The 14,766-nt window shown below is 36.1% G+C and overlaps 1 protein-coding gene across 3 annotated transcripts in view; it reads right to left on the bottom strand.

Moving 5' to 3' along the window:
* SNX13 (sorting nexin 13) overlaps positions 1 to 14,766 on the bottom strand; it is a 102,172-nt gene that overhangs the window by 53,589 nt on the left and 33,817 nt on the right. For 2 of the 3 annotated variants that reach the window (XR_013996567.1, XM_081101884.1), the window contains exons 6-7: positions 822 to 943; positions 626 to 727 (exon numbers count right to left, since the gene is read on the bottom strand). Coding sequence is in view for 2 of the 3 variants with exons in the window: in XM_081101884.1 (XP_080958010.1) it covers positions 626 to 727; positions 822 to 943 (224 nt within the window). In the remaining variant the exon portion in view is untranslated. Of the gene's footprint in view, positions 1 to 625; positions 728 to 821; positions 944 to 8,103; positions 8,171 to 14,766 lie in introns of all 3 variants that reach the window. The other variant, XM_081101885.1, reaches the window with a different exon arrangement.

Genomic DNA, 14,766 nt, shown 5'->3' on the forward strand with positions numbered 1-14,766 from the left:
TAAAACAATTTCCACAACTAGAAATGCTTTACTGTAGTTGTTACATACTGACACTTCACAGGAATATATTATACACCTGATACTATTAATAAAAAAATGTGCCAAGTAGAAAAGACTCTTAGTCATTGCAAATCTAGGGAAAATCACAACACCCTCAACTAAAGCTTATCTGATATAACCTCCCAAAAAGAAGGCAAGCTCGTTCTACCCTAAAAATTGTATTTAAAATTATTATAAGCATTATCTTAGAAAATATTTTAGGGTACCAGATATATTCTTGAATTAGAAATAATAAATCAAGGTGAAGATAAAATTACTATCGATCAAAAAACTAAATTTCCATTACAAAATGTTTATGCTTATTATATTTTCCAAGAAGACGTGAGGGGTAATCTTTAATTACCATCTTTAACTTTTAAAGGTAATCTTCAAAACAGAAAAAACAACTGGAAATTACTTTTAGGAATTAAAAAATAAAATAAAGTGAATAGTAACAGTATCTTCACTATGCTACCTGTCTTAAAAGAATAATTTCACCCTTATATTTGTTCACTGGTCCTACTAACTCATCTCTGATCAACTTGAACAGTTACTGTTCTCAAAAGTGTGAAATTGAAAACAAAACCTTCTTCATCTTTGGGAGAAGTGCACACTAGATCACGGCAAACGTCCTTCTCCATTTCAACTTCAACTTCAAAGAAGGTTTCTACAAGATCTTCTGCTGTACCTGCAGAAAGAAAAGAACAATTGAAGCTATCTATACTGAATGATATACACAAAACAGATTTTAAAATCATAATTTTCAGGAATAAAGATATTACCTGTTACTTGATCATCTTTTTCTGTTATCTTCTGTTGAGCCTTCCTAAATACTCGTAGGTGTGTGCCAAAATCATCTACAATGCGTGTTGTAAAATAAGGTTGCCAGTCTATTTCTTTTGACCTTATAAAAAACATATTACATAGAAGCATATGTAAATGCTTTTTAATCAAGAAATATAAATTCATTTTAATGACTACTAAAAGACATCATTATCAGAGACTGAATTTATTTATACTGAGGTTTTGTTCATTTAATTACTATTACATCTTAACACTATCTTTCATTCATAAGACCCAAGGTATATCAAATCTATTTGACTAAGACTTTAAGCATACTAAGCATTTTATGTGCCAAAGCTTAAAGATTATAATAGAAAAAAATGGTATTTTTTCCAGTTAAATCTGAAGTGAATCTAACAGACAGATCATGCAAATTCTCATCCCAGACCTAAGAATACATTAGAAATTCAGAACTTTGCCTGATTTTGAAAGATCGGACTAAGAGCTGTCAGAGGGGAGGGGGTTTGGGGGAAGTGAAAATAGGCAAAAGGGGGATAAATAGGGATAGAAAGAAACTTGACTTTGGGTGGTGAGCATACAATGCAGTATGCAGATGATATTTTATTGAGATGTATACCTGAAACTTGTATGGTTTTATTAACCAACTAGAGGCCCAGACGAAATGTGTGCATGGGTAGGGTCCCTAGCGGCTGCCAGCTGTGGGCCGGGTCCTCCCTTCCCCAGCTGTGGGCCGCCAGCAGGGGCCTCCCTTCGTTCTGCGCCACCCCCTGGTGGTCAGCACACAGCATAGCAAGAGATCGAACTCCCAGTTGGTCAAACTCCCAAGGGGACACTTTGCACATTAGGCTTTTATATATATAGATGCTACCCCAATAAATTCAATTAAAAAAAGAAAAGAACATTTGAAATATTTCTTGGTTCTTTTTCAATCATTTCTGAAATCTTCACATTCTTCTTTTAGTTATATAGGCCAAGTTCTAAACTAAATACCTTTGGTATGAGCCTGATTGGTTTCTGCTTGCATATACTAGCACTTAAAAACTAGTGTATTCAAAATAACAACAAAAAATGGTTCAAAGAATGTGGCTACACTTAGCCATGAAAAAGGTGATTACTAATTATATATGCAGTACTCTATCTCAAAAGCAAAACACCACAAGAGACACTGCTAATTTAGTATGCAAGTGGAGCAAATAATAAAGACAACAGATAAACCAAAAACAGTTTACACCTCTCCTTGAATTAAGTAACAGTTTGTTTTGTTTTTCAATCCTTGAGGATATTTTTTCCATTGATTTCTAGAAATAATAGAAGGGAGGGAGAAGGGTGAGAAAGAGAGAGAGAGAAACATTGATGTGAGAGAGACACATTGGTTGGTTGCCTCCCACATGTGCCCGTACCAGGGCTGGAGAACCTGCAACTGAGGTACTTGCCCTTAACCAGGAATCAAATCTGAGACCCTTCAGTCTGCAGGCCGAGATTCTGACCACTGTGCAAAACTGGCCAGGGCAAATTAAGTGTTAGTTTTAAACAAATGTTTTTAACTCTGTTTTCCTTAAATTAGTACTAAAATTAATTTACTCTTTTAGGTGTTTATTCATGAAGATGCTAGGCAATGGAGGGGCCATAAAAAGTGTACCCTAACTCATTATGTTAATTACCCACATATGTATAATAAAGAAGCTAGTGAAGAAACTGATTACACTGTCATTTTTTTTACAGAAAACATTCAAAAGATAATGGCATTGAAGAATATAACAAATGGCTGTTTTAAAATAAAAAACATAAGTTATTATCACTCATATACTATTTTTTAAAATTTATACAACTATGATTTTGTTATATATATGGAAAGGAAGAGTAACATTTAAGGGTAACCTAAACTCAGGAACCTGAGGAGGGTTACCATTATTTAGAATACAAGAACCATGTATATAAGCACATATTAACCTTGGTAACAACATTCAGCTTCAACATAAAAATTTAAATCTAGGAATCTCTAGAGTCTCTTTTAAAAAAAATCACAATCTATATAAGCATCTTTCAAAATAAACTTTAAAATGAATATTTCTACAAAATTATACACTGAAAATTTTATGAAAACAGAATTTACTTGGTTGGTATAAGCCATTGCATTAGTTCATTTAACCCATAAAAGGTTCCTTCTAGCAAATTTAGAAGAAAGTAATCTTTCAAGTTAGAGCTGTAATCTTTCAAAGTTAGAGCTGTTCCATTTCATGGTACAATATATATAAAACAGTGACATTTTCAAACAAAATAAAATTTACAAAGGTATTTTAAACCCAATTCAATTCTATAAACCATCACTATAGAGGAGGTAATGACATTTAAAATTAGTGAAAATCAAAAAAGTAAAAAATAAAATTAGTGAAAATCAAAAAGCAATGCAACTACATAAAAATAATTTTAAATATAGATTTTTTACTTTCAATATACAAATATGAGTAGGGTGGGGAGAACAGGGAATACAGTATTCTGCATCTCTATCCAAGTTCATTTGTTTCCCTCTTCTTGACTCATTTCCACTGAATACATGAAACCCTAATGTAAATCTCAACTAAAAGGGACTTTTCTAGGTTAGAAAGATAAGAACAACAGTAATACATTGCTTCCCATTTATAAATTAGGAAAATATCTACTAACAATTTCTAGTAGTATTTATAATAACAAAATTTGAAACTATTTTGATGACAGTGCTTTCTAAATTTATGGTATATGGTAAATATGTAATAAATTTTTAAAATCATTCAACTTATGTAACCACCATACTTCGTTCTATTGATCCACATATAATTCTCTATTAAAGTTCTTAATATCCATTACTTTTAAGTTATGCCTAAGTTCAAAGCTCTTTTCACTTTGTTTAAAATATTTCCCCATACGCTTCCTATTCTAATAAAAACAAAAGGATTACACAATGAATCCTATTATCTACACTTCCATTTTATTATTACTTACATGTGAATTTATAATTACAAACGCTTAATATGCTAATTAGACCAGACAAAGCCGGGGCTGGGAGGGAAGCCCGGGGTCCTGGGTGCCAGAGGGAAGCGGAGCCAGCAGCCAGGGGAAGGAAGGCCTAATCTTGCATGAATTCTGTGCATCGGGCCTCTAGTTTAAAAATAAGAGAGCATATTTCCCATACGTTCAAAAGTACAAGTAATGTATTCAACCCTACCCTAAAAATATAAAATTTATAGCAGGGTCCTGAAGCTTATATACCTGACAGAATGGGTGCAAAAATTACTCAGTTTAATGAGGAATGAAAAGAAGCAATGAAGTTATAATTTAAGCATACAAGCAAAAGCCAAGCTGTAATGTGTACCTCTCTGACCATATATTTTGCATGCCTATATCTCCATCTCTAACACCAGCATCATCTCCTTACTTTTAATTGGTCTCCCACATCCACTCTTGTCTCCCCTCCATTCTATTTTCCATAGAGCAGCCAGAGTGATTTTTTAAAAATACAAATGTGATAGTACAAAATAAAAGCTTTAAATATCTTTCAATAACTCCATTGATCTTAGGCCTGAGCACAAATTCCTTCTCTAAAATCTTACATACCCGGAACACTGCTTACTCCCTTATCATCACCTGTTCCACCCTCTTTCTTCCCTTCTGTTCTGCACACTCTCCGGCTTTCTTTCCATTTCTCAAACTTGAGTATGCCTTTTCTTATCTCAGTGCCTCTGGACAATCTATCCCCTCTGACAGGTTTGCTCATCCCTGCCCACTCTCCACAAATTCCCCTTCTTTCTCACACATTCAACTGACAATTCTCACTTTTACTTAATTCATCTAAAACATCAATTCCACATGTCAGCCTTTGTTGACCCTCTCCCTTTGCTTTATTCCTTCAGATCAGGTCTGGATCTCTGGTGATACATTCTTTTCTTTTTAAAAAAAAAAATCTTTATTTCAGATTATTTCAGATGTTCCTCTTCCCCCCCCCCCCTCCACAGCTCCCCTCTACCCGGTTCCTTATAGCACAGAAATTTTCATTTTTTATAGCACTTACAACAAGCATGTCAAATTCGCAGCATGTGGCCCACAACAAATATTTTTGTGGCCCAGCCACTATAACAGTATATAAGAAAATTTCGTAACTTAATTTTTACAATATCCTGTTATACATAATTATTAATAACAAACTACAAAGTTCGCTAATGACTGATTACTATAATCGTGTTGCATTCATTTCCCTTACGTGCCTATGCGCAGGTTCACCATTTCCACTAATACTAGCAGCTGATTGCCATGTCATTAGTCTTGTACTGACTTGTTTGGTGTGCGCCACAGGAAGTATTTCACTTTTGGAGAACAAAAAAATAGGTTTATTTGCATTATGCTTATTAATCTGTGCAGTTATTCAGTGTCTGGTAAGTTAATGTTCAAGAAAAAAATATTGCTGAAACCGGTTTGGCTCGGTGGATAGAGCATCGGCTTGCGGACTGAAAGGTCCCAGGTTCGATTCCGGTCAAGGGCATGTACCTGGGTTGTGGGCACATCCCCAGTGGGGGATGTGCAGGAGGCAGCTGATCGATGTTCCTCTCTCATCGATGTTTCTAACTCTCTATCTCTCTCCCTTCCTCTCTGTAAAAAATCAATAAAATATATTTTTAAAAAAATATTAATTTTTATTAAAATGTTCTATTATTTTGTTAACGATCATTTATTTCAGCCAATTATTCATTTTATTCAGCATGTCTCTATCGAAATAAACCTACATTTCTCTAAAAATTGAATCTTTTTTTTGTGTGTGGCCCACATAGACTTAAACCTTGTTTATTTGGCCCGTGTTAGCCTTTGAGTTTGGCATGCTTGACTAAACTGCAGTTAAAGAACTCAATTGCTTGAAATAAATTCAATTACTGAGGTAAAAATCTAGGAAAGTCAGGGACTTCTATTCTGTGTTCATTTTATTCACAATGGTATCACTGATGGCTAAGTAATGTATTGAACATCTGGAGACACTCAGTACATATTGATTTAATGATCCCTCTTTCAAGGTCAAATCTGTCTTTTCAGGGTCAGGTGCTTAAAAATAGCACAAGACACATACAACACTTGCTTCTTTACTCCTTACAGTTCTGAAATAAAACATAAACTAAGCTTTTTTTGCCTCTCGAAATCCCTAAGCTACTTCATGCTAATGCCTAAAAAGGGCAATGAATGTCCCAAATATGTGGGCTGCAATTGAGCTGATATAAATTACTTCACTGGTTCTATCTATTCTAAGCAGTGTACAGTTTATCATCCCACAACCACACATAAAAAAACACACTTCCAAAATCAACAAATTTATGTAAAAAGCACTGGACATATACAAACACATACATGTACACACACCCACACACATATCCTTAATTAAAGAAAGATTCATCATTTCATTAGTTGTGAAATTCAGCAAGTCACATAACTCCCCAAGGTTTGTTTTCTCTAAGGACATTCAGGGTTTTAAGAATCTATGATTGTATTATCTAAATACACACACACACACACACACACACACACACACACACAGTAAATGGAAAACCGGTAACTGGCATATACTTGTAAATCAAAATACTTGATCAGAAGAGGGAGTTATGAATACATTTCATTTAACTTCAATCATATAAATCTCTCAAAATTAGGCTAAGACCTTTTATTTGAATAATGTTTTGCTTCGTGATATTAATGTAGTCTTTGTCATGGAAAAATCATTCCCACACTGCAAAAGTTATGCTTTTCTTTTAAGTGGCATGGCAACTAACATTTGTGAACAAATCTGAATCCTTCCAAAGAGTCCTTCAAAAGTCTTCACCAGTATTTCATAGTTGTCTTTTGCACACCTAATTCAACTGCAATCTATCTAGCAACTAGCTATGAGTAAAATTCCAAAGCAAGTGACTTCGTTTTCATAGGGACTACCTTGCCATACTCCTATTCCTTCCATCTGGACAGGAGTAAATTATATGATTATAATACAGGTTCAGAAGCAAATACAACTTTCTTTTTTAACACACTTATCTTTCTCCTCTAAGTCACAAATGTTCAGCTTGCACCACAGACCAACTGTATCAACTTTTCCTTCTTTCTCCCACATTCACTTGACAATTCTCACTTATACTTAATCTAAACCATCAATCCCGCAGGTCAGCCTTTGTTGATCCTCTCCCTAAAATACATAAACCAGGCATCATACAACTGACTTTTGATAAGCTTAAAACTCAAAAGATGGGAACAGAAGTAGACAGAAATACTAGAAAGTGGTCTATTAGCCTAGCTTTATTGCTAGGGATATAAGTCAGTATATCCTACAAAGAGAATGAAGAATATTGGCTAACTAAATGTAAGTTAAAAGAATGATAGTAGTATAGAATTGGTACCATTCCAAAGATAGCTTAAAAGTTCATTGACGATAACCATACACAAAAATAAGAGGTTAATCAAGCAATCTATATATATAAAGAACCAGGGGCCGTCACATCCGAAACAACCGAACGGATGACTGAACAGGGTGAGTAGGGCAACAAGTCTGGAAGGGGGGTTAGTGAGGGACGACCAAATGACTGAGCAGCAGGCTGTATGGGGCGACCAAGCCAGCAGGAGGGGCAGTGAGGGGCAATCAGGCCGGCAGGGGGCGCAGTTGGCGACAACCAGGCCGGAAGGGGGAGCTATAAGGGGTGACCAGGCTGGCAAAGGGGACAGTGAGGGGCGACCAGGCCAGCAGGGGGGGCAGTTGGGGGTGACCTGGACAGCAGGGGGCACACTTGGGGGTGACCAGGCTGGCGGGGGGAGGGAAGTAAGGGGCAACCATGCTGGTGGGGGCATAGTTAGGGGCAACCAGGCTGGCTGGGGGGGGGCAGTTAGGGGTGACCAGGCTGGCGAGTGAGGGGGCAGTTAGGGGCAATCAGGTTGGCAGGCAGAGGCGTTTTGGGGTGATCAGGCTGGAAGGGGGGCCAGTTAGGGGAGATCAGGCAGGTAGGCGAGCAGGTAGGAGCCAGTGGTCCTGGATTGTGAGAGGGATATCGGGACACCGGCAGTCAGACATCCCCCAATGGGTCCCGGATTGGAGAGGGTGCAGGCTGGGCTAAGGGGACCCCGCGCCCCATGCACCGGGCCTCTAGTATTGTAATTTAAATAGGATTAAATAATAAACAGTATTTAATTGGAGAAAGAAACAGTATAGGAATGAGCAAAGGCGATGGAATGAACACGGTATATGGAAGAGTCATTGTGTAGACTTGCCTGACTAGAGAAGTGGGTGACCGTTTGGCAGTAAAGGCAATCTTCACATTCTTGGCAGAATACTTTCCTGGGAAAGGTCCTTTTGTCAAAATGATAAAAGTAAATACTGACTTTCCCATAGAAACAATCCTATTATAAACCATGTTCCTAATGCTACATATTTTTTCAGAGAAATGACTACAAGACCTTATTTAAAAACAGTTAAGAATGTCACAGTGCACTATTTACTGAACAGTGTATGTGTATGTGTGTGTGTGTGTAGATATATATATATATATATATATATATATATAGAGAGAGAGAGAGAGAGAGAGAGAGAGATTTAAAGATACATTAATCAATAAAGGATATAATAACCAATCACATAAAATTAAAATAATATGTATTAATTTCCTATATAAGGCTTTTTTATGTAGAAAAATCAGATATTTTTTAAAAAATATCATTAGCGTAGTAAAATTCATAGTTTTCCTGAGTAGATTTCAACAAGTATTTTTGAGGAGATGTTGATAGAAGTTTAATTCCACTAAAAGATTTTTGAATCAATTGACCTACAGGCATGTTTCGTGGAAAGCAGTGGCCTATCTATGAAAGAAGAAATTTCTTCCTCCTTGAGCCAGTGAATCAGGCAGCAACTTCCCCCTCATAATTCACTATAAGAAAGTATATACATAAACCTAAAAAATAAATAAGAAAATAAAATACAGAAACCTTTATTTCCATCCTTATAGAGTACTTGAGAAACTACTTTGTTACAATGTCAAAAGCGTCAACCTGAAATTCAATTTGAGTCAAATTTTAAAGGCACAGAATTATAAGCTTGCTGCTAAATTAAAAGAATACCCCTTCTTCCAACACCTCAATTCACTCATAAATACTATGTTACATATCTCTAGAGTACCTTTGTTTCCCTTTTAAAACCTATAAGGATTTAGTTATAAAATAAACTGATTTTTTCACAGCACTATAATGTATATGATAGTCTAACCACTATGCTGTACACCTGAAACTAATACAAAATAATAGTGAATAAAAAAGAAATAGAGCTGAAGATCATTTTTATTTATATTTTTGTTTTCTTTTTTTAAAATATGTTTTTATTGATTTCAGAGAGGAAGGGAGAGGGAGAGATAGAAACATCAATGATAAGAATCATTGATTGGCTGCCTCATGGATGTCCCCTACTGGGAATTGAGCCCATAACCCTGACATGTGCCCTTACCTGGAATCGAACCATGACCTCCTGGTCCATAGGTGGATGCTCAACCACTGAGCCATATTGGTTGGGCTATATTTTTTGTTTTCTAAATAAAACCACCAAAGCCATGTTCCCACAAAATAAGTATACAAGAGTAGAAGAAGTTTTGTTGTATCACTAACAATGAGTTTTTGAACTCCTTTCAACTTACGAATCCAAATCACAGTTATATTTCATCAAAATTTAGTTTTAGTAATATATGAGCTGATAATCTGATTAGGTCCTCCTCTAATTTTGTTGAAATTAAGGAATGAAAACCACCTGACTTCCAACTGGATTTGTTATGGAGTCATTATTTATACCCATTATTCTTTACTTTTAGGGACCTTGTTGAATATGATATACTCAGTAAGGACTGGAAAACAGAAATATTAATTTTAAGACACTTTTGCCAATTCAATACTTTTAATAAAATGCTTTTATTTCCCAAAGAAAAAAACAAAGATTAGTGTACTATGTCTTCTATGTTTGAGGTCAAGCATACTATCTGACCATATAGGAATATAATGAAATGTTTAAATAAACTTTATCATCCTACTTTAAGGTCTCCTAATAAAATAGACTAGAGGAGTGCTTAATCCCAAAGTCAATTAAATCTAATTATCAACCCTATACACCAGGGGTCCTCAAACTATGGCCCACGGGCCACATGCAAATACAAATATTGTATTTGTTCCCATTTTGTTTTTTTACTTTAAAATAAGATATGTGCAGTGTGCATAGGAATTTGTTCATAGTTTTTTTTAAACTATAGTCCAGCCCTCCAACGGTCTGAGGGACAGTGAACTGGCCCCCTGTTTAAAAAGTCTGAGGACCCCTGCTATACACTATAAAAAATAACTCCCCAGTTTCCTCAAAAAGTTAAAAATAGAACTCCCATGTGACCCAGTAATCCCACTTCTAGAACTATATCCCAAGAAACCAGAAACACCAATCAGAAAGATCCCACTTCTAGAACTATATCCCAAGAAACCAGAAACACCAATCAGAAAGGATATATGCACCCCTATGTTCATAGCAGCACAATTTACAATAGCTAAGATTTGGAAACAGCCTAAGTGCCCAATAGCAGATGAGTGGATTAGAAAACTGTGGTACATCTACACAATGGAATACTATGCTGCTATAAAAAGAAGAAACTTTTACTATTTGCAACAGCATGGATGGAATTGGAGAGCATTATGCTAAGTCAGTGATGGTGAACCTATGACACGCGTGTCAGAGGTAACACGCGAACTCATTTTTTTGGTTGATTTTTCTTTGTTAAATGGCATTTAAATATATAAAATAAATATCAAAAATATAAATCTTTGTTTTACTATGGTTGCAAATATCAAAAAATTTCTATATGTGACACGACACCAGAGTTAAGTTAGGGTTTTTCAAAATGCTGACACGCTGAGCTCAAAAGATTCGCCATCACTGTGCTAAGTGAAATAAGCGAGTCCGAGAAAGATAAATATCATGATCTCACTCATATGTGGGATATAATGATCAACATAAACTGATGAACAAAAATAGATCCAGAGACTGACCTCCCCCCCACTAACTCCCACCACTGAACAGACTGTCTAACCTCAGAGAGAAGGCAGGGGAGACAGGGTGGTTAGAGATCAACCAAAGGACTTGTATGCATGCATATTAGCATAACCAATGGACACGGACACTGGGGCGGTGGGGGCTTATTCTCAGGGGTGGGAATAGCGGGGGTGGGGGGGGACCAACTGGGAAAAAGGAGACATATGTAATACTTTAAACAATAAAAAAATAATTAAAAATTAAAGAAAGAAATAACTCCCCAAATGGTATTCAAAATGTGGGGTGTGACAGGATATGTGAGTGTTTTGAGTAGGAGGTATGAATAAAAACAAACAAATCAAGATCAGTACCCACCTGACCTGGGAATCTTTAGTATGTTAGAACTGAATGGGATCTGTAATAATTACCATAAACCCCGATTAGTGCAGAGCCAGAAGTTAATTTACTTAGTCTAGATTACATAGTGAGATTAAGACTTTTTGAAAGAGGACACAAGGAAGGCCAAGAGACATGAAAACATGCTCAAAGTCACTAAGCATCTGAGAGATGCAAATCAAAACGACAATGAGGTACCAGCTCACACCTATCCGAATGGCTATCATCAACAAATCAACAAATGACAATTGCTGGTGAGGATGTGGAGAAAAAAGAACCCTCACACTGCTGGTGGGAATGCAGAATGGTGCAGCCACTGTGAAGAACAGTATGGAGTTTCCTCAAAAAACTAAAAATGGAACTCCCATTTGACCCAGTGATCCCACTTCTAGGAATATATCCCAAGAAGCTAGAAACACCAATCAGAAAGGATATATGCACCCGTATGTTCATAGCAGCACAATTTACCATAGCTAAGATTTGGAAACAGCCTAAGTGCCCAACAGCAGATGAGTGGATTAAAAAACTGTGGTACATTTACACAATGGAATACTATGCTGCTGTAAAAAGGAAAGAACTCCTACCATTTGCAACAGCATGGATGGACCTGGTAGCATTATGCTAAGCGAAATAAGTCAGTTGGAGAAAGATAAATATCATATGATCTCATGAATTTGTGGAAAATAATGAACAACATAAACTGATGAACAAAAACAGATCCAGAGTCACAGAAGCATAGATCAGACCGTCAAACCTCAGAGGGAAGGCAGGGGAGGGTGGGGGTAAGGGAGAGAGATCAACCAAAGGACTTGTATGCATGCATATAAGCATAACCAATGGACTCAGAAACCAGGGGGGTGAGGGCATGAGAGAGGGGAAAAAGGGGGTATTGAGGGGGAGGGGTAATGGGGGGTAAGGACACATATGTAATACCTTAATCAATAAAGAAAATTAAAAAAAAAATAAACAACCAACAGGGTTCCTAATTTTCAATTTAGTGTTTTCTCTACTAACACCTCAACAACATGAAACTTACTGACTCATAATTTTTCTTTTAAATGGTGGAAATGCAGAAAAATGTAAGCATGCAGCTTTAGCTAAACACATTAAAGAAATGGTACTTAGCGCTCTACAGCACCACATAAAAAGTCTAGTTCTATGTCCCAATGCTTCAAAGAAGTCAAATACCTAGACGACCTGGATCTCAGTATATAATGAACAACTTAGGTAGAGGAAACACATGAAGCACACTCCCTACTTTAGGGGTTGAATATAAAGAACACACAGCTGAAAGCCATACATGAGCTACAAGAAAAGGAAAAAATAACCTGGGGCTAAGGGTGCATCCTCTTCAGTATAACATATAAAAGTATTAAAAAATTGAATTAGCCCTAACTGGTTTGGCTCAGTGGATAGAGCATCGGCCTGTGGACTGGAAGGTCCCAGGTTTGATTCCGGTCAAGGGCATGTACGTTGGTTGTGGACATATCCCCAGTAGGGGGTGTACCGGACGCAGCTGATCGATGTTTCTCTCTCATCGATGTTTTTAACTCTCTATCCCTCTCCCTTCCTCTCTGTAAAAAAATAAAAAATATTTTTAAAATATTAAAATAATGCTAAGAAGTTTAATAAATAAGGTTTTTAATAAATTTTTCTAATAAATGAAACATTCCTAGGCCCAACAGTGAAATATATTAAAATTTTGTGGAAAAATTTAACATGGAAATCATAAACGGGAATTTAATTAACAAAAATGTATTACGTATTCACTATTCCATCACAAACAAAACACTATATTAAGCATTAGTTTCAAGATCACTTCCTAAAGAAAAAGATTTAAAGGCCGCCTATTCCAAACATGGCATCTAGAGCTGAAAAATAATGATTCTCATGTTTATGTCTTCATAGAACATAAAAAGCAGAGAAACAGGAACATGAATTTATTTTTTAAAAGTCATCTTAGATATATTTATTGCTGATTACCAAATGTTTCTAATACAAGCCCATTTTGTAAAATGTAATTTTCTTTCTTTAGATTTTCTGCATCAGTTATAATCAATCATAAATCCACAATCCAGAGATTGCTGTTAATATTTTAGTGTCCTAACTTTTAGTCTCTGCCACGCATACAGTTACAACATTTTAGAGCTGAAATCATAGAGTATACACTATTTTGTATTACTTTCATTCTAATTTACTTACTATTTGTTTAATAATGCTTCTTAAGTGTTTTAATGGCTACAAAATTAATCTAGTCCAAAGGCCAGCAAACTTTTTCTCTAAAGAGCCAAATAGCAACTATTTTAGGTTTTGCAGGCCACATCATCTCAGCAACAACAGTCAACTTTGTCATCTATAATAATAAAGCGTACTATGCTAATTAGACTGATGTCCTTTGGATGACCTTCCAGATGAAGACAGGGTTGCCAGGGAAGCCCAGGTCCCGGGTGCGAGAGGGAAGCCAGTGCCTGCAGCCAGGGGAAGGAAGGCTTACTCTTGCACAAATTTCATGCATCGGGCCTCTACTTGTTGTATAAAACAGCCATGGACAAAGTGCAAAGTTATAGTATGAGTGTCCAATAAAACTATTTACAAAAAAGGCAGCAGTATACTCAATAATAAAATGAAAAATAATTTGAAAATGGGGAAAAGTGACTGATAGTGGATACAGGTCATATGAATAGGCATTCCCTAAAGAAGATATACAGGTGACTAATAAGCACAAAATAAAATGCTTAATACCATTTGCTGTCGTGGAAATACAAATAAAAACTATAATGAAATACCACTTTATACTCAGTAGGAGGGCTAAAATAAAAGAGACAGAAAATAACAAGCGCAGATGAGGATATGGAGAAATTGAAACCCTCATACATTGTTGGTGGGAATGTAGCACACTTTGAAAAACAGTTTGTAGTTTCTCAAAAGGTTAAACAAAGTTACAATATGACCCAGAAACTCCACTTATAGGTATACTACCAAGAAAAATGAAAACATATGTCCACACAAAAACTTGTGCACAAATGCTCATAGCAGCATTCCTCATAACGTTCCCAAAAGGTGGAGACAACTGAAAAGCCCACCAAGTGATGAACAGATAAACAAAATGTGGTATATCCATGCAATAAGCTGTTATTCTTATGAATAACTACTAATATATACTACAACATGGATAAACCTTGAAAGCACTATGTTAAGTGAAAGAAGACAATCCCAAAAGACCACATATTGTATTATTTCATTCATATAAAAAGTCCAAAATAGGCAAATCCATAGAGATAAAATGTAGATCAGTGGTTGCCTAGAGCCAGAAGTTTTGGAGGAATGGGGAAGGAACTGATAGTGGACAAAGGTCATTAAAATGTGATGAAGGCTGCACAACTCTGAATACGCAGATTTTTTTCAATAAATACACAGTTGGCCCTCCATATCCCTGGGTTTCTCATCGATGATTCAGAGGGCCAAATATATGCACTGTTCCAGGCAAAAGG

This window comes from Myotis nattereri (assembly GCF_964212035.1).
Source record: "Myotis nattereri genome assembly, chromosome: 11".
Lineage (NCBI taxonomy): Eukaryota > Metazoa > Chordata > Mammalia > Chiroptera > Vespertilionidae > Myotis > Myotis nattereri.